Raw genomic sequence first — 20,687 nt, 5'->3', positions numbered from 1 at the left:
TCAGTTTTTTTATTGCAGAATATTTGGATTCCTGTCTTCTATATTAAATAAACTGGAGCAGTTGATTGAAAATTTGTTTTTAAATCCTAAAAAAATACCAGCAGCAATGTTAAAAGACATTATTTATTATGTGAATTTGTATGGAAGTCGTTCTAAAGCAGCATCAAAAAAGGTTGCAGAATTTTTATTTGGACATTCCATTAGACCATTGTTTCTGAGATGTCTTTGGACAGTGATAAATCCTTCAGAAAGATCTCAGTTAAATTCAGGTTTGTATTTATTCTTTTCTAATGGTTGCAATTGTTCTTGCATTATCAGTGGTTTCTGACTTTTATTTTTTTAAATTATACGCTTTTAAGAAAGGTTTATATAATTCACTCATTGTATGTTTATAATAGACATAAACAAATGCTCGCTCTGTTATTGTTATTGGTAGGTATTATTCTAACTTCTTGCGTTATAAATTGGTTAAATGTATTCTTTGGACTAATAACTATAGATATTTACATGAAAAGTATGTATATCTATTCAGATATATGTATGCAGAGTGTAAATTAGAAACCATCGGCATCTCGCTAATGTCTTGAGACATTAGCAACATAGAATTAGTAACATAGGATTCAGTTGATGTTTCAGCAATGTAGAGCACCAGCATGAAACAGTAACAGCATTTTTAAATATTCATTTCCCAAACAATTGAATGATAAACTTGCTAGCCAAAATTTGTCACTTTGATTATTATCTGCCTGAATATTTAAAAGAAAAGTTGTATGAAATCTTCTATGTTTTATTAGAAGAAACGGCTGGAATAATGGAAATCCTAATCAACATTCGCCACAATATATTATGTAAGACTTTAATTGATATCTGTAGAACACATGTGTTTACTACAACAATGTTGGACATTTTGAGAATTTGTATCAGTTTATCTGAGAGTTTGTTAAGAATCAAGGCAATTCTTTGTCTATTTAGTTTTTTACTTTTATTTATGTTTTTATTATATTACATTTAAAATCTCTTGTTTGTTTTGTTAAAATAAATGTATGTATTGTAATTTGTTAATTGGCATGTATTGTTTGTACAAGTAGTGGTTTTTTATTTTAAAATAGTTGTTTTTGTCTTGATTTTACTTTATTACAGAATTTTATTTGATAGTTTAAGATAAAAAGATATTAAAAAATAAATTCCATAGCATTGATTTTTCATTGTGATTTAAAGCTGTACGTAAGAGAAAAATTTTCTCTTATCTGAAAAATAATAATAATAGTAATGAATTTTTGCCAGCTTTGTAGTCAATTTTAGTGCCTGTACTATTGGATATAGTAAGAAATTCATAGCAGTTAAAAAAAGCTCTAAAATGATTTTTGTTGTATCCATAAATTCAATAAAAAATAGAATTATGTTAATTTTTAATATGACTTTTTATAATAAGATCCACCGACCTCTAAGTTCACGCTCTAAAATAATATATTTTTTAAGAAAATAAGTTTTCTGTCAACATTTCGGAACATATAGAATTCATGTTATAAGAAATTTTTGTTAAATATGTGAAGTATTTAATTGTTTGATAATCGACTATTTAGTTCTGTGTCTAAAGAAGGCGAGACAGATTTGGGTGAAGACTGCATACTGTGATGTATTATTTTCCCCTTCTTAATGAATTTATATTTCAAAGTATAATGAAAATTATTTAATGTTCTGATGATATTTACACATTAATGAATTAGATTGAATTTTCTAAGCGTTGACACCGTTGGTATTAATACAATTGTATAAATAAAGTTCCACTTACCAACAATTTTAAATATATTTCCAAGTATTTTCAGAGTTGCTACTCCATCATTAGAGATTTCTTATAAGATGTTAATTTAAAATTCATTTGTCATATGCATAATTATATTTAAATTGAAATTGTGATGTTAGACAATTGTCATAATAGTCGATCGTCAAGAAATAAAAAATAATTTATACGTCAGTAGTAGTTGCAAACATCTTACGAATATGACGTTACAGTCTTATTGATGTATAAATTATTTTTTATTTCTTGATGACTGACTATTATGAATGTCACAACTTTAATTTAAATATACACATATGACATATGAATTTTGAATTTACATCTTATAAGAAGTCCCTGATGATGGAATAGCAACTCCAAAAGTACTTGGAAATACATTTGAAATTGTTGGTAAGTGGAATTTGGTAATTTGGTTGGTAAGTGGAATTACAGCTAATGAATTAATTGTATCCGTGTAATGATAATTATGCAGTTAATGGCAAGAATAAGTATTAATTGCAAGCTTTTGCAGCTTGACGCTAGCAATTTCTTTTTGTTGATTTAATTATTTTTTTGTTATTTTATATAAAGTACTAATTTATGTTATTTTACAATAGGAGTTTTGAGATTTCCATTGGATTATAAGTCACTGAATGAAAAAAATCGATTGCAAGTGGATGCAATGCAGGCAGTAACTTTGTTGGTTTGCCCATCAGCCATCTGTATGAAACAGGATTTCAGTAATGTTATTTCTTTGTTAGATGCATTGTCAAAAGAGGATATTAGAATGCCTCATATCCTGCAAATAGTATTGAAGTTTTTAACCATATTAATTTTTAATATTATTTTTCTATTCTGTATTTTTTAATTTTCTTCTTATATTACTATAACAATAATTTTTTAATTAATATTTTAGTCAGACATTTTATCCTTGTGCATGAGTGTAAGTGCATAAACATTCATGTTTTAGAACATATTTCTTGCAGTTGGTGTAAGGTGATTTTTTTTTCATACTGATTGATTGAGGAATACTAATTTTAACCTTGAGCTGTGAGTGATTAAATTACTGGTAATGTCCTTATTAAACCGTTAAACAAAACTAATAATAATTCCTTAGCTTACTTACACTTCCAATCCCTGTCAATTGATGACAGCTTTCCAACATATTGTCCTTAAAATTAAATCTAATAACAGGAGCTACCTTTTTACCACATCACCTATATACTCATTTACTGTTTCTGGAGTAGCTTAATTTTGAATGAAATTTTCTGAGTGATATTGAAAAACATTGATTAAGTGAATTCAATTTCATCAGTTCAACCTCTAAAGAAGCTTTTTCCTTTTTATAATTATCAGTTATTATTACAGTACTAATACTCTTTTTCTCTTGTAGATTTTTATTTGCCATTAATATTTTGAAATACATCATTAAAGTAGTTTATTTGTTTAATTATGTAACCAGGCTTATCATCAATATTTAATTAAAAAAATTTTTCCTTATGCCTTCACTGTCCTACCGCAAACCTTTCTTCCCTGTAGTCATCTAATCTTCAGATATTAATATCACGATTTTATTGAATAAAATTTTCAAAAGAAAAATGTTAAATTTATTATCTCTTTCAGCCTTGAAGAAAGATAAAATATTTATTAAAATAGTATGTTGTTACATTGGAATAAATTCATAAGAAAACTTGTAAAACCAGAAAGCTTGCAAAATATTAACACAACCATATACTTTACTTTACAGTCAGTTTCCAGAAATAAAATCAGTAATTTCTTTATTACCACAACTATTTTGATTTTCTAAATATATAAATTTTATAAAATTTTAAAGTAATCAAAATAAATGTGTAGACATTTTAAAGGTTAAATATTCTGATCTATGATTTCTTTTAATTACTATAGAAAATCTATTTGTTTTGATTCCTAACTGTAGTTTACATATATTTATTTTTAAATTGTAAGTTAATGATTTTTTAGGTATGCAATTTTATTTATCTCTGTAAAATAACATACATTTACATCCAATATAGGAAATGTTTTAGTAATTAAGACATTTTGTATCTTATGTAATTTGAATACCGAATATTAGACACCAGTCTACTTTGGTGGTTGAGGTTCAGTTAACCACATGTCTTAGAATGTTAATCACTAGTTGAACAGATTGCAATGTACACATTAGAAAAATAATATACAATTTAATAACGTAAATGGTCTATGTTACTGTTTTAATCTGTCTTCTTTTCTTTTGCATATTATTCAGGTGTACTACATTTTCATCTAACCTCAGCCAAATAATAATTTTATCTTTTTGATCCATTAAAAACAAAGCAATTTTTTTATATTGATTCGATAATTTATTTTATCTAAAAATCTGATTATATTTTAATAAGCTGAATTATATGTTTGGCGTCAGAGAATTAGTAGACTAGCTGTGATAAGTTAAAACTTCAATTGGGCGTTAGCATAATTTTTAAAGAAAATAAGACAAATAAATTTTAATCTAATTTTTTCAAGATTTAATAAATTTTAATCTTCTTTTTTTTGTATGCAGCTAATGAAACGCAGTTTGTTACTCAATAATAAAAAATAATAATCCAAAGCTGTCCACAGTTCAAGTTTAGTCCATAACTAATATAGACTAAACTTCAAATTAGATACTGTATTGATTAGCTTTTTCTGCTCACAAAAATGGAGGTTTCTTAAAGATAATTTGCAGAAAAGTAAAACTGGAAAAGTTAAGAAAAAATGAAGATTTAGTTCAATATCTTACCAATTTCATAAATTACAATATCATATTGAAAGATAATCCTAGTGGTTAGCATCATTGTCAGTCAATTTGCTGTTATGTGACAGTCATCTTGTTTTGCTTCAGGCCCTCACTTTTAGGCCATTAAAATGTTAAGTACTTAAAATGTATTTGTATGCTTCAAAGTCGTTTCAAGTAGAATAAAATTTTAATTAGGTTGTTTTGTTTAACCCGCCGGGTTGGTCTAGATGTTAACGCGTCTTCCCAAATCAGCTGATTTGGAAATCGAGAGTTCCAGCGTTCAAGTCCTAGTAAAGCCAGTTATTTTTACACGGATTTGAATACTAGATCGTGGATACTGGTGTTCTTTGGTGGTAGGGTTTCAATTAACCACACATCTCAGGAATGGTCGAACTGAGAATGTACAAGACTAAACTTCATTTACATTCATACATATCATCCTCATTCATCCTCTGAAGAATTATCTAAACGGTAGTTACCGGAGGCTAAACAGGAAAAAGAAAGAAAGAAAGAAAAAGGTTGTTTGGTTTGAAATAATGGCACTGTTTCTAGAACAAAGTTTAAATTGTGTATGATTATCAGTATATGTTTATACTGATGAATCCATTAAAATGTAATTTTTTTGATTTTTCTGAATTGTATTTTTTTCCATTTATTAATATTAATTTTTAGAAAGGCCTCATTTTTTCATTACTTTGTTAGACAATTTTTTTTGTAAAATCCTTTTACAACACATATGGGGTTGTGATTTTATCTAAAAATGCAAAATAATTGTATTATGTATTACTAGGATTTTTTGGACTTGGTTTAGTATCTAGTGTGCAATGTTCATTTTTTCAGTGACATGTTTTTGATATTTCATCCATTCAGGGCAAAAAGAAAACACAAATTTTTTTATGACTAATAAGAGTACGATAATCTTCTCATTTTTTAAATTACATTTTTCTTCTTACTCTTCTTTAATTTTAGACAAAAATATTTCCTTACAAAAAAAGCGTTTCATATATATATATATTTTTTTAATAACTGCCCAATATCTGTTTTTTCTCATTTCTGGCATCTCTCACCACACCTACCAGAATTCTGGTATTCTCAGTGCCATATATATTTTTTCTTCATGCTCTTCTACAGAAAGTATATTTACTTAGATATCTTTGTTACAGTATATTCACTTTTATGTTGCCTGAAGAAGAATTAAAGGAGGAAAACCTATTGTGACTCATAACCACTGGTATTGTCACCATAACTACTGGCGTTGCATCCAAGACTAGTAACATGAACTTTATTTATGAGTTGCCAGCATCCAATACATAAATAACTACATTGATAAATACACAATGTATTTATAATGTTTCTGGTTATATGTACTGACAGTGCACAAGCGATGAACATTTTCTAAACAGCCTAATATTATCCTGAAAGCTTTCAGGATACTATATATTGCGCATCAACCTTGTCATGTATTTCTGCAAGTGTGACATATTAAGAAAACCAGATAAATGCTAATGGTATGAAACCTTTCCACTAGCAATCATATTTCTGAAGCACAGTCATTGGACCATGAAATTTATTTTCAATTCTTAATCTGAACATTGTAATCTGTTCAACTTGTGAAAAATAAGTAACCCCTTGGCCCACTCAGATTAGGATGATACATATGACATTTAAATGAGCTGCAGTTTTATACAGACTCATGCCAACCATACCTAAGATGTGTGGTTAATTAACCCCAACCACCACAATACACCAGTATCAACTGTATTCAAATCCACTTCAAAGTAATCTACCTAAAAAATATGAGATGTCATACCTTTCATGTGTTCAGTGTAGTTTTAATTGAACCCATGAAAGATATGATTTTCATATTTTTTACAAAGCTGTAGAACTGGTATTTACTTATTTCCAGTAGTATATAGTGTTTGAACAACATGTATAAGTTCTCTATAGGTGTAAACGAAGTTACCTATACATAGGCTGGTATATATAACATAACTAGGAGTAGCTACATATATAACAACTAAAATACTACACCACAAAATAAAAATAAAATTGTAAAAAAATAATACAAACCTAGTAGATAATACATTACATTCTTATCTATTCTATTTTTTTTCGTTATTCTTTTAGTAAAGTAATTAAAATACTTTGAAATATATCTAATGTAATATGCAACTTTATCAATCCAGATGAGGAGTCTTATCCTTACTTGGCAGACTTTGGCAGTTGGCTTCCCCATGACCATAGTCACAGCCTATGCAGTTTTACAACTCTGCACTGAGTTGCTGAACTTTTTTCACTATACACATACACTACACCAAGAACATTACACAAATTACAACATATACTGTTACACAACTGTATAACTTCCTACACTACTTCTTACATTTACACTCAGTGATGTTGCGACTCCTTATGAAACCCAACCATATGCGACTCCTTATGAAACCCAAGGTGGAAAATATCATGCCGATGGGTGAATGGCTCTACATAGTGAGTCTTTGATGATGTCCTCTGGGCACCTGGACAAACCCAGTTGTATTTAGCGCCCTAGCTTCAGTATGCAGGCGCTCTGCTGGAGTGGTCCATTACCATCACTGGTACTTATGGGAACTGAATGTCTTTCCCATTACATTCTTCTTTGGTGATTGTTGGTCCCATTTGAAAAAACAAACCCAGAAGCTTAAAAAGACTTCAACCAACATTGTCAGTAGAAGATGTGTCTGTATGGTGATGATGGAATGAGAGATAAAACAATGAATGCAAAAAGATCGATAATAAGGTTTCTTGCAGTCAGATTTAAGGAAGAAGGGAAATCATTTGCAAAGTTTCACTTTTTTAATTAACAAGTGCATTGTTAGAACCACACAAGTGTGTGGTTCTGTGATGTCAATAAAAAACTTAGAAGTGGCACCCTATTGATTTTTTGATTGAAGTGAAAGATGACAATCAGAGCTACTCGCCCATAGATTCATAGGGAACAACAAGATCATATGGTTGACCCACATAAAATCCTAAATTTCTGCAAGGGGGTTACCTTCTGCCATGACTTGGCTGATATTGAACCATCTGAGATATCAGAAGTACTGTCCCTGCAGTCACTCACTTCTGTTCAGAGGATAATGAGGAAGGGAGAATGGCGTTGATGTGCCAACTTCTTCTTCATATATTTTTACGATTCCTGAGTGAATTTAAAAGTGTATCTGTCAGTCCATGTACGACCATACCAAACCCTAGACGCTGCTTCCAAAGTCATGATTTTGGTCACACCAAAATTTGTTGCACAAAGGAACAGGTCTGTGTGCATTACAGCTGTATGGGACTTGATAATAGTGTGTGTACTGAAAGTGAAAAGTTATAAAATGTAAGGGTTCACATCCCGCTAGGTTCCAGAATGCCCCCTTTATAAGGAAGAATATGCAGTAATGATTATTACTAAACAGAAAGTGTTCATTCCTGTGGCTCGTCGGTAATACAGAAAATCCCTCAACATGAGGAATTCTGTACAGGTTGGTATTTGTTTTGTCCAGGCGGATTCTGACAATATACAAAAGGACAATGAGTGCACATATCATGTAACGAACTGACCAAATTGGTCCAAGCCTTATCAGAACATGTAAATCCCTCACAGGTGCAATTTACCTTAGAATTTTGTTATATATAAAAAATAAATAATATAAATAAATATAATATAATAAATAAATAATATTGATATAAAAACATTAAGGAAAAAAACAAATTTCAAGCTGTAACTTTTAAATATTATGTCAGTAATTAATAAATTACATTAATTTATGAATGATCTAGAAATTTTTTTTGTCTAGAACAAGATCTCAAAATTCCATGTCATTTTACGAGTATAGAAAAACATTGCAACACAATATCAACAAATGATAAATGCATATTATAAATAACAAAAGTATAAATTAATAAATTCGTTATTTATGAAAAATCAAATTTTTTTTTATTAGTATTTACAATCTTTTCAAACACCTTTATTATATATGTGTTGCAATTCATATAAAACAATTAATGCTTTATTACAATAAAATTCGCTATGATATGTTGATACAGCCATTTCATGTTGTTTTTTAATGTCTTCAATAGAAGATTTTATGCTGAAAACTTTACTTTTTTATCTTACTTACTTTTTTATCACATTACCACATTTTATATAATAACATAGTGCGCGCGTGCGTGCGTATGTATATATATATATATATATATATATATATATATATATATATATATATATATATATATATATGTGTGTGTGTGTGTGTGTGTGTGTGTGTGAAAATGAAAATATTTGATCAGAGCAGCATTAATGCCAATAAGAGTACGACTTTGCAGGGATAATAGACTGTTCAGTTGGTGAAAAGTTGGCTTTACTTTATTTTTTTACTGCGTTTTCTGAGGGCTAGATTTTTTTTACATCGATCTATTGTTTTTTGTTTCAGTGAGATCCCTTAAAAACACTTTACAGTTATCTTTTTTGTGTTTTTCATTGTACTCTGTTCGTATAATTTTTCATCTTTTATCTATTTTGATTTTCGCTGCTCTTCAGGATTAAAAAAAGAAATATTTTATCAAAATAATACTGTAGCATTATTTTATTTTTGGTTCTCGGATTATGGTGTAAGCTCTTTATAATACACCGTAAAAATTGAAAAAATAAATTGCTAATTCTTCGTTATTTTCTTGCTAACTTATAAAAAATGATTATATTCTGTAATTATAACGTGCATAAAGTAGATAATATGCATTCATCTTTTTCTTTCCAATTAAAAATTCGTAATTTTCATGAAACATTTTTATGCAGAGAAGCGTTTGCCCGCTTCGCTCCAGATCTCAAACCAATTAACGTGATCGTTGTTCTGGTTGAAAAATGAGTGCCTGCAGCCAGAACTTTATTTAAATTTTCTCCTTTCTTATTTCCTTCATCATATTATTTATTGTATCTTCTTTTACTTGGATTTGAAAAATATTTATTTGAGTTTACTTCATTTTATATTTACTCATTTTATTTTACATTAAAAATTTAATTTTTGAATATTACAGATATAAATATGTATTACTTTTTTAAGAATTATCTTTTTTTGTAATAGTGAGTTGTTGAATATTTGATTTCAGATTGTCAAGAATAATGCTTTTAAGGTATATTTACTGTTTTTACCGCCTCGGAAATTATGTTTTTGTATTTTTATGACGAAGATGAATCGATGATGATAAATAAAACGTTGGCAGAGGCACTTGTCAAATAGAACCCAAAATTAGCTTGTTTTTATGGCGGGTCTATTCGTTATGTTTCGGTGCAAAGGTATTTGAGTGTGCTCCTTGAAAAATTTTAGATTCAGGGAGCACTTTCAGTGTGTCGCCAAAAAAATGGCATGTGGTGCCTTCTTCGGCATTAGTAGGGTTAAACCACGATTGGAGTTTAAATTTCAAAATTACGAGAATTTATATAAAGGTGTCTTCCAGGCAATTATGCTTTATGGAACATCAATTTGAGTGAACAGATTGAGTTGTAAAACCTACCCTGATATTCAGTTGAGAGCTCAGAGTCTCCTGTTGCGCACTGTGAAAGGGGGCTATAGAACTATTTCACGTGAGGCAGTTCTTGTTATCGCGGATGTAAAACCTATTGACATCCTTACATCCGAACGCCAGTCACGTTACACTGCGAAAAAAGTAAGGTGAACTTTACTCCTCAGCGTATTCGAGAAATAGAGGAGGAAGGTTATCGTGTTTGCTAGGATAAGTAGAATAGGACGGTAGATGGGCGATATACACATGGTCTCTTTTCGGACCTAAGGACGTTGAGAGTCACCTCGTTGATCTACCCGAACCGATACGTAACCCAGTTTCTTTCAGGATACGGCGCATTTATCTAGAGACTGGCTCGATTTGGCCTAACTGATTTTGTTCGTGTCCTCAATGTTTGTTATTCGATCATGCATAGCATGTTGTGCTGTACATCTGCTCAAAATATGAGTTAAGATGTGCAGAGGTGAATGGAGAGCTTTAGGATATTGGTTCGAGCCTGGATTTGCAAGTAAATTAGTAGGTGAGAGATGAGTGGCCAATTGTCGAAAGGTTTATGAGCTTTTTAGCTCTCGAAAGGATTACAGAGGGTGTTTAGTATAGAATAGCAGTCTGGGTGGCTAGGGATCGCCAGAGTTGGCGCTTTTAGCAATCGTCCCCCGGTTAGTTTGTTTTGTTTTTGGTCTTTGTATTTCACATTTTTGTATTTGATATATTTAATGGCTGTTTAGTCTAAATTCACGATGTTGCGAAAACATACTCCATGTAGCGTGCTATTTGGGGGTTTTAATTAGGTTTGACAGGCTCACATATATGTGTTTGAATAAGTTCAATTATTTTGAAATATTTATCAGTTGAATCTATAAATAATGTGGCTCCTTTGGTTAGATTAGAGTTCACCCTTCCGCGGGGGTAGATAATGTAATTCAATAGCGTTAATTACTGTAAGAGCGTGTAAGAGCGTGACTAGGCTTGATATGAAAGCAATAGTATATGTTTTTGTTTTCATAGATAGTCTTGGCATTTGCATCGGCGGCATCCTGACCGAGGCTAAACTGATGACTGAGAGATGTAATCTCAGTCTCAGTCTCAGTCTCAGGTTTGGTTTAAGAGTCTGGAAGATAACCTCCGGTAAAGCCCATCACGGCTAGGAAAGGAGAGGAGGGGTTAGTGAGGTGACCGGAATCGTTATATGTCAGGTGCCTTCCCCTACGGAGTCAGGATAATACTAGCCGATTAAAGATTTTGTCTAATCGAGCAAGCATAATTATCTCTGAATCTTACCACTTTTCATACATATATATATATGAAGATGATATTTCTTCAAATACAACTAACTCGTAGAGATAGCACTGGATACGTTGTCTTAGTTTTATTACGAATTCAATGTTATACCGAAATTATATTGACTTTCTTATATTTTTATTTTGTTGTTCACTTTATTTTTAGTGTCTATTCTTTTGTAATTTATATTTCTTAACGATTAATTATTACACCAACTTCGCTTTTAAAAATTCGTCCGTTTGTAGAGTCACTTACAACTGCTAACTTTGTAGTTTCTTGCTTGAATGTCACATTACTTAGTACAAAGATAATTGCATGTATTTGCTTAACTATTTGAAAATTATGTTTTCTTGTTCATAATTGTTTTACTATTTTTTTGGGTACTGCATTTAAAAAATATCTTATTATTTACGTATGTATAGATTTTTAACAAAATGTTTGTATAATTTATTGTTTTGAGGCAATTTATACCATTCTGTTGCCAAAGTTGTACACAGCATGGTAATAATTTGCTTAATAGAACTATTTTGAGGAATTTGGAAAAAAACATTTTTTTCAGCCAGCCCATTTTTACCCCTATTCTTCAATATTATTAGTTTTTCTTTACGTAAAAAGTAACGAATCACCTAGATTATCGTTATATGTTAAATAGTGGCATATATATATATATATATATATATATATATATATATAAAACATTACAGACTAGTTATCTATTTTAAAAAGATTATGTATCTTTTAAATTAACTATGGTGAACTAATTCGTTAACCTATTAAATATACTTTCTACGATTAAAATCATTGTAAAATATCCACTGAAATCGTTGATTTTTTTTCAACTAAGTTTTCATCAGGTTACAAATACAAGGTAGTTTATTAATTTTATATTCAATTTTTAATTAACAGTTACAAATTATGAAATGAAATATTTAATTTGTTAATTTTATACGCTCTATTTGCCAATTGCTGTTACATGTTTTTTTTAATTTTATATTCATGAAGTAATCAAAATAAACGTGTAGACATTTTAAAGGTTAAATATTCTGATCCATGATTTCTTTTTAATTAGTTTAGCAAATTATTTGTTTTCATTTCAAACTATATTTTACATCTGTTTATTTTTAAATTGTAAGTTAAAAATTTTAGATATGCAATTTTTTCCTCTCCGTCAGCACTTACTCTTGCATCCAATGTAGAAAGTGTTTTAATAACAAAATATTTATAATGTCATATATAATTTGAATACCAAACAATGGATAACGGTGTACTTTGTGTGCACTAGCGTACTTTTGTGATTGGGGTTTAGTTAACAGCATGTCTCAGGAATGGTTAGCCTGAGACATTTCATTTACACATCATACATATCATCTTCATCTGGTTGGGTCGTCGGATGGGGTTGCTTATTGTTCACTAGTTGAACCGATTGCAACGCACACATTGTGTAAATACATAATTTAACGTAAATGATCTATGTTTCTTTTTACAATTATGTTGCTATATTTTCATTGAATGTCGGCAACTAATCTCAGCCAAATGATATGATTTTATTTTATTCATTAAAAACAAAGCGGTTGTTTAAATCGATTCGTTCTATCGTTATATTCGTTAAATCGAGTCATAAAAGTTTCCAATAAAACTTGAGAACTGGTTGGCTAGCTGTGTTAATAAATTAAAAAACATTTATTCGGCATCAACCTGTTAAAATTTTCAAAAGAAACTAAGACAAATATTGAATTAACTTTAATAAATTTAATTCTTCTTTTTCTTTTGTTCGAAGCTAATGTAACTCACAATTGCTACTCTATAAGAAAGATTAAGATTAGTAATCCAACGTTGTCCACAAATCAAGTTTACCGTTTAGACCATAGCCAATATAAACTAAACTTGGAATAAATACCAGATTGATTAGCCTTTTTTTTGCTCACAACAATTAAGATTTCAAAGATAACTCTATTACTTATAATTCTTATAAAAGAAAAATAGAAAAAACCTTTCAAAAATTAAGGTTTTTTCAACGTCTAACTAATTTCAAAACTTAAAAGATAATAGCGGTTAGCGTCATTGTCAAATTTCTGTAACGACATTTTTCTATTAAACCACTAAAATGTTAAGTGCTTTAAAATGTATATGAATGCAACAGTCTTTCGAGTAGAATAACAATTTGAATAGATTATTTGGTTTAAATAATTGCACTGTTTCCAGAACAAAGTTTAAACTCTATTTAATTTGATTTTATCCCATTTATACTGTAATAATTGTTATTTTTTTCAATTGTTTTGTTTTATTTTTATTAATATTTGTTTTTGAAAGGCTTACTTTTATTCATTACTTTGTCAGACAATTTTTTTTGTGAAATTTTTTTTACATTGCATATAAGGTTATGAATTAATTTTACCACAGGCGAAATAATTGTATTTTATATTAGGTTTTTTTTTTGGTTGTGATTTGGTTTGCTTGGCATTTCTCCCGCCACCACACCATTCGGTCGCCCTAAAGCATAAGACCGAATGTCTGTGTCACAAATGGCTACTGATCCTCAAAATAGTTTAGCGACCAGTGTCCTAAATAGTTCCTAGAGCTTACCTAACAGCGTGAGCGGACTAAGCGTGGTGCCATACACCACCGGCTTACGTGTCCCAAAACCTCTCACTTGTCATATATTTACTAAAATGGGTAGGCGCACCCCGTCAACTACTAGAAATATATATGACATCCGTAAATTAAAATTTACTTCATCAAGACAGCTATTCGCTACCACGCCTAGATCGCTGAATGCCAGCAAGTACCTGTCCACCATAAGCGCTTGGAGCTCTAATTGGCTGGTGATCAGCCATATATCTCAAGGTTAGCTAACCACAGCAATGCGTTAGGAGTCTTTTCCTGATGTCGGTTGAACAACTACTGATGTCAGTTGAACATAGCAACCACATCAAGGAACTCCCACACGGTCCGACAATGCGGTTCTCGTCACATTGACTTTCCGCTTGTGAGTGGCCAGTTTTCCCCTTGACCTCTAAGTTCCAAAATGACCCGGTCTCTGGCCCCCGCAAGATCAGGGCGGTCAAACATCAGGTGTTCAGTTGACTGGACCTCCCCTTGGTTGTGATTTAATAAAATTCTTTTAAAGCTAATGTGCATCGTGATTTATCCACGACATTTTTGGTATTTTTATATTCAGACCAGAAACAAGAGCGCAACGTTTTTATTGTTTGTGACTAATAAAAAGAATACAATATTTTCTCATTTTTTCATTTATATTTTTCTTCTTACCTTCCCTTATTTTTAGAGCTTCAGTATTGTCCATTATATTTCTATACCAAAAAAAGGGTTTCATATATTTTTGTTAATGACTGTCCTACATCTTTTTTTTACAGCATGTTCGCTTTTCCTGAAGACGTGTTAAAGGAGGAAAAACTGTTTTGAATCACTGCATCAAAACTAGCTACATGGATCTTTTGTTTGCGTTGGAAGAGGGAAAGTCTATAACCAGACGCCCAGCAGCCCGTACTGCTGGATGGCGGGGTTTCCTGCCGAAACAGGAACCCACTAAAAACCCTCCCGCTCACACAATGCGGAGATGGGACTATCTTAAGACATATTTCATCACCGCGCGTGTCAACGAGATCACCTGTGCTGCCTTCAAGCGGCAGATTCCAGCGTCCCCCGGAGGCACCCCAGCGGAGGCAATCCTGTTGTCAGGAGAGCACTCTCCCCTGAACGGTCACATTGGGGAACCCCAATGTAGTGGGGTTCATCTAAGGCACCCCAGAAGCGTGTGTTCAGCATTATCAACCTGCCCAAAATATTGACAGTATGGGATCGTCCGCCTACCTCTCTTACACAGGTATTTATTGTGCCATCTTTCCTGCCATTTGTTCAACAGTGTGTTCTTAGCCTCCGACCTCTCTACTCCGTGGTATGTGGAGCAACACTCTTCTGCCATTAGACTCACCGATGGCATCCCTGCTATAACCAGCACTGCTCCGCGCTGGATTGCGCGGTAACCCTGCGCCATCCAGATAGCTAATCTTCTGTATATCCTTCAATTTTCAATTTATTTAGCGCTATCCCCAATGCCCCGTGCAAAACTAGCGTTTTATATAAAACCATTGACGTTACCGTGGTAGCTATCATTCTCCGTTTAGCCGTTCTGGGTCCACCGACGTTTATCATTAGTTTGCACAGCGCCGAGGACATCCTCTCCGTCTTTTTGCATGTTTCATCAATATGCGTGGTGTATTCCGTAGTTCTGTCGAGCCAGACACTAGGAATCTGGCTCTACCAGAGGGAGCCAACTCAACTCCCTCCAAACTAAAAGCAAGCTTAGGAATATGTTTCCTTCCCCACATAATCACCATCTCCGTCTTACTTGTCGAGATCTTCAGGGCTCTCTTTGCCATCCACCCCACCAATCTCACTAGAGTTTGATCATCCAGTAGTTTAACTTCTTCCACCCGTCGTGCCATTACAACAACCGCAAGGTCGTCGACGAAAGCGGTAAGTCCACCCCAGGTGAGGTCCTTAGGTCAGACCGTCGTAAGCCATGTTGCAGAGCAGGGGCTCCAGTATTAATTCCTGGGGTACCTCTCGCTCCATGGCCACGTCTACCTCCTTATCTTCCCTTGAAATCTTGAAACTTATTTAAGAATAGTCATCATCGAATACATAAATAACTACATTAACAAATATACAGTCCATTTATTAATATATTAATGTTTCTGGTTATATGTATTGACGTAGTCTTGTATAGACTAACGCCGACCATTCATTTGATGTGTGGTTAATTAAATCCCAACCACCAAAGTACACTGTTATCAACTGTGTAATATTAAAATACGTTTAAAAGTAACACACCTAAGAAACAAACGAGACGTCATAACTTTCATAGATTCAGTCTAGTTTTAATTGAACCCATGAAAAGTGTGACGTCACACTTTTTTTACAAAGCTGTAAGACTGCTGCATTACAGTATTTATTTATTTACAGTAGTTTATACAGTTTATAAATAACATATATAAGCTGCTTATAGAGATAAAAAATCAAAAGTTGTATTGTTACCCCTTGAATGTTGTAAAAATTGAAAATTGTGTGAAATTATATCCTACAGAAGTCACGAATCATAAGAATCTTTGAATAATTTATTTAAGCTTACAATCTTATAGTCAAAAATATTGATAACCGTTAATAGGACTGATTCAAATACATCAATCCACAGATAGAATTACGACTAGTTGTGTATGAGAGGTTTTGCTATCACTGAAAGTGATCGATCTGAATTTTTAAATAGATACATTTTTAAAACAACATGCGCGCTTGCAAGCTACTTATACATACATATATATATATATATATATATATACGAATATTTTAAATTCAGATAGTTCATCAACGTATTGACCACTATGCTAATAAAATTAAAAGAATAACATATTCTATTTCTGTGTTTTGGTGGTTGAATTGTTATTTTTTGAATATTTATAAATATCACAAAAAAAAACATATATATATATATTTTTTTTGTGATATATATATATATATATATATGTGTGTTTGTAAAGAGAGAGAGAGAGAAAGAGAGGGGAAGGAATATTATCTTTTAAATAATAGTGAGAATGAGAAACCTGAACAGATTTAAAATGTTGCTTCTAGTACTGTTTTATTAACTATTCGTTTACTTTGAATACAAATATTCATAGTAATTGTAATAAAAGTATAGTATACGATTCATTATTTGTTTATTTTATCATTTTTATTTTCTCTTATTATTCCTTTGACGTAGAATAATTTTATGGTGTAAAATACATTATACAAACGTGCGCGCGTGTGTATGTAATCAATGTCGAGACAGGAATGTAGAATATAGGAAATAAACAGTTGACAGTAGTTCTAGATATGACCGGAAATGACTCAGAGGAAATACGCAGGTACGGAATTACGGTATAGATTTCTGGATAAGTTGTTACAGTTGATTTAGTTCTGGATTTGTAGTACTGTAATTTGATTTATTTAACTCACATATACGTATATATATTTTTTTGTTCTGTAAAAAAAGTAGTTCATGGAAATTTTAATTTTTTTGTTTTGTTTTGAGGACATTACTGAACTTTTCAGTAAACCTTTAATTTTTCAATAAGTACGTAGGTTTTCGTAGAATGTTATGGAAAGTATTTGCTAAAATCAGTTTAAAATATTATTTTTTACTATACGTATGCCATCATTATTATTTATGCGTTTTGTTGTTTAAAGAAAAGGTACAGTATGATGTTAGAGAAGACTAAGTTGATGTATGTAGAAATATGCAAAAAACAAATTCTTTCACTTTTTGAAAGCTCTATTGATAAAGTGGTGATACCTGATCTATTCTGTGGAAAATTTTTTTTGAATGATTAATTCACCATAGTAACTGCATACCACGCAGTAACTTCGAAGTTACTGCATGGAAATTGTTTGCTAGGGAGATTTTTCTCCCTGGTTCGAATAGAGTACACTAGATTACTCATGGATACCTCATGACTGAGACCAATGCACCGGTTTGCATTCGCTGTAACTGCCAACTAACTGTACACCACACCCTTGTGGATTGTGTCTGTTGTGCGGCATTGCGTCGGAAATTTAAACTAGAGGCTCTCTTCCGAAATACAATAAGACAATATTCGTAACGTTTTACGAATGTTTACGATTTCTTAAGGCCGTCCGTTTATATTCAAATATTTAATTTTTCTGTAGTATATTGCCATTTGGGGTAAGGCTGATAATTTTATTGTTTTAATTTACATTACTAATGAAATATTTCATTGTAGTTTTATTTTGCTTTTAGTATACGTCATATGATGTGTTTTTATATGACTGGGTTTTAGTTTTTTATTTAATTTTTAATTTAGTTAATGTTATTTATCTACCATACAAATATTGTATCCGGACGCTGGTGACAATACTTAGTTGTGCGCCCAGAAAAAAAAATTTTTGAACAGTCTCCTGTCACAAATATTTGTCGGTTTTTTTTTTCTACCGGCGTTTACATATTTATATATTTGTCTCTTCTATGACTTTACTTTTCTAATAATTTTATTTCTTTTTAATCTTCCTCCGTACCTTCTCGAAAATTTCCTGATTTTTCTTTCTTTCTTTTTTAACGTTCATAAAACATATATTTTCTGTGGAATTACATATATTTTCAGTACTATACTTCATATAAAGCGTTAAATAGGTAGATGTTTTCCAGTTTCAGTCTTGTATAATGCCCTTAAAGTATTTCTCATCAAAGTTTTAGTTTTAGAGGTGGACAGCATAAACCCACCGGATTGGTCTAGTGGCGAATCACGTTCTCAAATCAGCTGATTTGGAAGTCGAAAGTTTTAGCGTTCAAGTCCTAACAAAGGCAGTTACTTTTATACGGATGTGAATACTAGATCGTGGATACCGGTGTTCTTTGATGGTTGGGTTTCAATTAACCACACATCTCAGGAATGGTCGAACTGAGACTGTGCAAGACTACACTTCATTTACACTCATACACATCATCCTCATCCATCCTCTTTAGTAATACCTGAATGTTAATTCCCGGAGGTTAAACATGAAAAATAAAAAAGGTGGACAGCATAACGTCTAAAACCGTATTGTTTTTAGACTCTTGATAAAATTGAGAAGGATAATCTTTTCTTAAATCGATATTACTGAAAAGACGTTAACGTTTATTTAATCTATTTGTCTTGGGGAGTTGAGCTTGCTGAGGCTATGATGTAACCATGACATAACCAATAAGTACAGTTATCAGTAAAAATATCTCAGAAATATATTTTTGACTTATAAGGTGGATCTCTCATCAGTAACTACTATTAAAATTGATTTCGACTTATACGCCGGCATTAAAAATAATTACCGATATTCGTAAAATAAATCTGCATAGTTTTAATTTATTGATAAATATATTTTATTTAATTCAGAAATATTCCAGGTTTTTTCTTCATCTGTTCAGAGTTTTCCAAAACCCCTGAGGGGTTTTAGGGAAAAAACTACAAAAACAAGCAGAGGAAAAAATAGCGAATCTGCCTAATCTCCGCTCTTCAAATTATTAATTTTTTTTTTTATCGTATGGAATTTGTCCGCGACAGAAAATATATAATTTTAATATAAGTCGAAATTTCTATTCATTAGTTAACGTTTTCAAAAGAAAAGAAAAGTCTTCATATTACATAAAAATTAACTTTTAAAATAAATTTCGTACTATATCGAGATTTCACTTCCTTTCTTCACCCTGTTTATGGAAAATTACATTTTTCTACTTCCTTGTACGAAGTAAAGGAAGTATTGTGATCGCGAAAAATTTGGTTTCCAGATTTCAACGGAAATATCCATTTTGACTAGTTTCAGCGTGACGTCTGTTACGTACAGGCGTAACAGCTAGTTGTGCACGTACCATTTTGATTGCAATCGACTGAACCAAAAGTGTCCAAAAAGCCCAAAATCCAAAAAAAATTAATTTTTGACTTTTTCTTAACTGCAGTAATAATCTCTCATTGAGAGCTTTTCAACGATATATCATAAGAGGTAATTATTTTCATTGGTTCCAGAAGCACAGCCAACTAAAATTTTAGTAATAGAATATTTGGATCTTAAGGGAAGAAACATCGGTTCGAATCAGATTTCATCCCCTTTTTTTAACTTTTTTTTTTTTTTAATTTAAATATATTCATTTATTAATAATTATTAACCTCTCATTGTAAAAAGAATTTTACGATGAATAATTCAACAAAAAAAAATGTAAAAAAAATATCCGAAGTTTTTAATTTAGTTTTAATAGGCGTACAAGGAAGTCATGTATTGTCCACATAAGATTTTTTTTTGAACGAATACCGAAGATTGTCGTCCAAATAGGAAAATATCTAATAGGAAATATATAATATAATATGAATAGTGTAGTACAATTAATAATCAAATATTTCATTTTGAACACGGGAAAGTAGCCATACAAACAAAAAATGTCTGCAAAGAGTTCCATAATTATCCCGGCTTTGCCCATGACAGATTTTTATTTCAAATACGTCATAGGGGTTTTAATGTTAATAACTAAAATAGACCAATTGATCAATTCGATAAATTTTAATTTGTCAAGTAACTTGTTAAACCAAAATGGAAAACAATTTTTAAATGACTGTAAATACCTCACCTATTTTTCTGATATAGAAATAATTTGAGGCAAATTTTAATTTTTAATGTTCACAGACAAAACAGAGATATCAAAATACAGGTTAACAAAAATTTAACGTATGTACATACATACATTTTTCCGAATTTTCCATTGTTATTTTTGTGTTT

The 20,687-nt window shown here is 31.2% G+C and overlaps 1 protein-coding gene across 1 annotated transcript in view; it reads left to right on the top strand.

Moving 5' to 3' along the window:
- LOC142330438 (uncharacterized) overlaps window positions 1-20,687 on the top strand; it is a 39,363-nt gene that overhangs the window by 7,564 nt on the left and 11,112 nt on the right. Inside the window, exons 3-4 of the mRNA XM_075375673.1 lie at window positions 19-269; window positions 2,395-2,585. Of these exons, the coding sequence (XP_075231788.1) occupies window positions 19-269; window positions 2,395-2,585 (442 nt within the window). The remainder of the gene's footprint in view (window positions 1-18; window positions 270-2,394; window positions 2,586-20,687) is intronic.

The sequence above is a fragment of the Lycorma delicatula genome, chromosome 9 (assembly GCF_047948215.1).
Source record: "Lycorma delicatula isolate Av1 chromosome 9, ASM4794821v1, whole genome shotgun sequence".
Taxonomy (NCBI): Eukaryota; Metazoa; Arthropoda; class Insecta; order Hemiptera; family Fulgoridae; genus Lycorma; species Lycorma delicatula.
The sequence above is the reverse complement of the archived record's forward strand: the minus strand, read 5'-3'. Positions and strand labels throughout refer to the sequence as shown.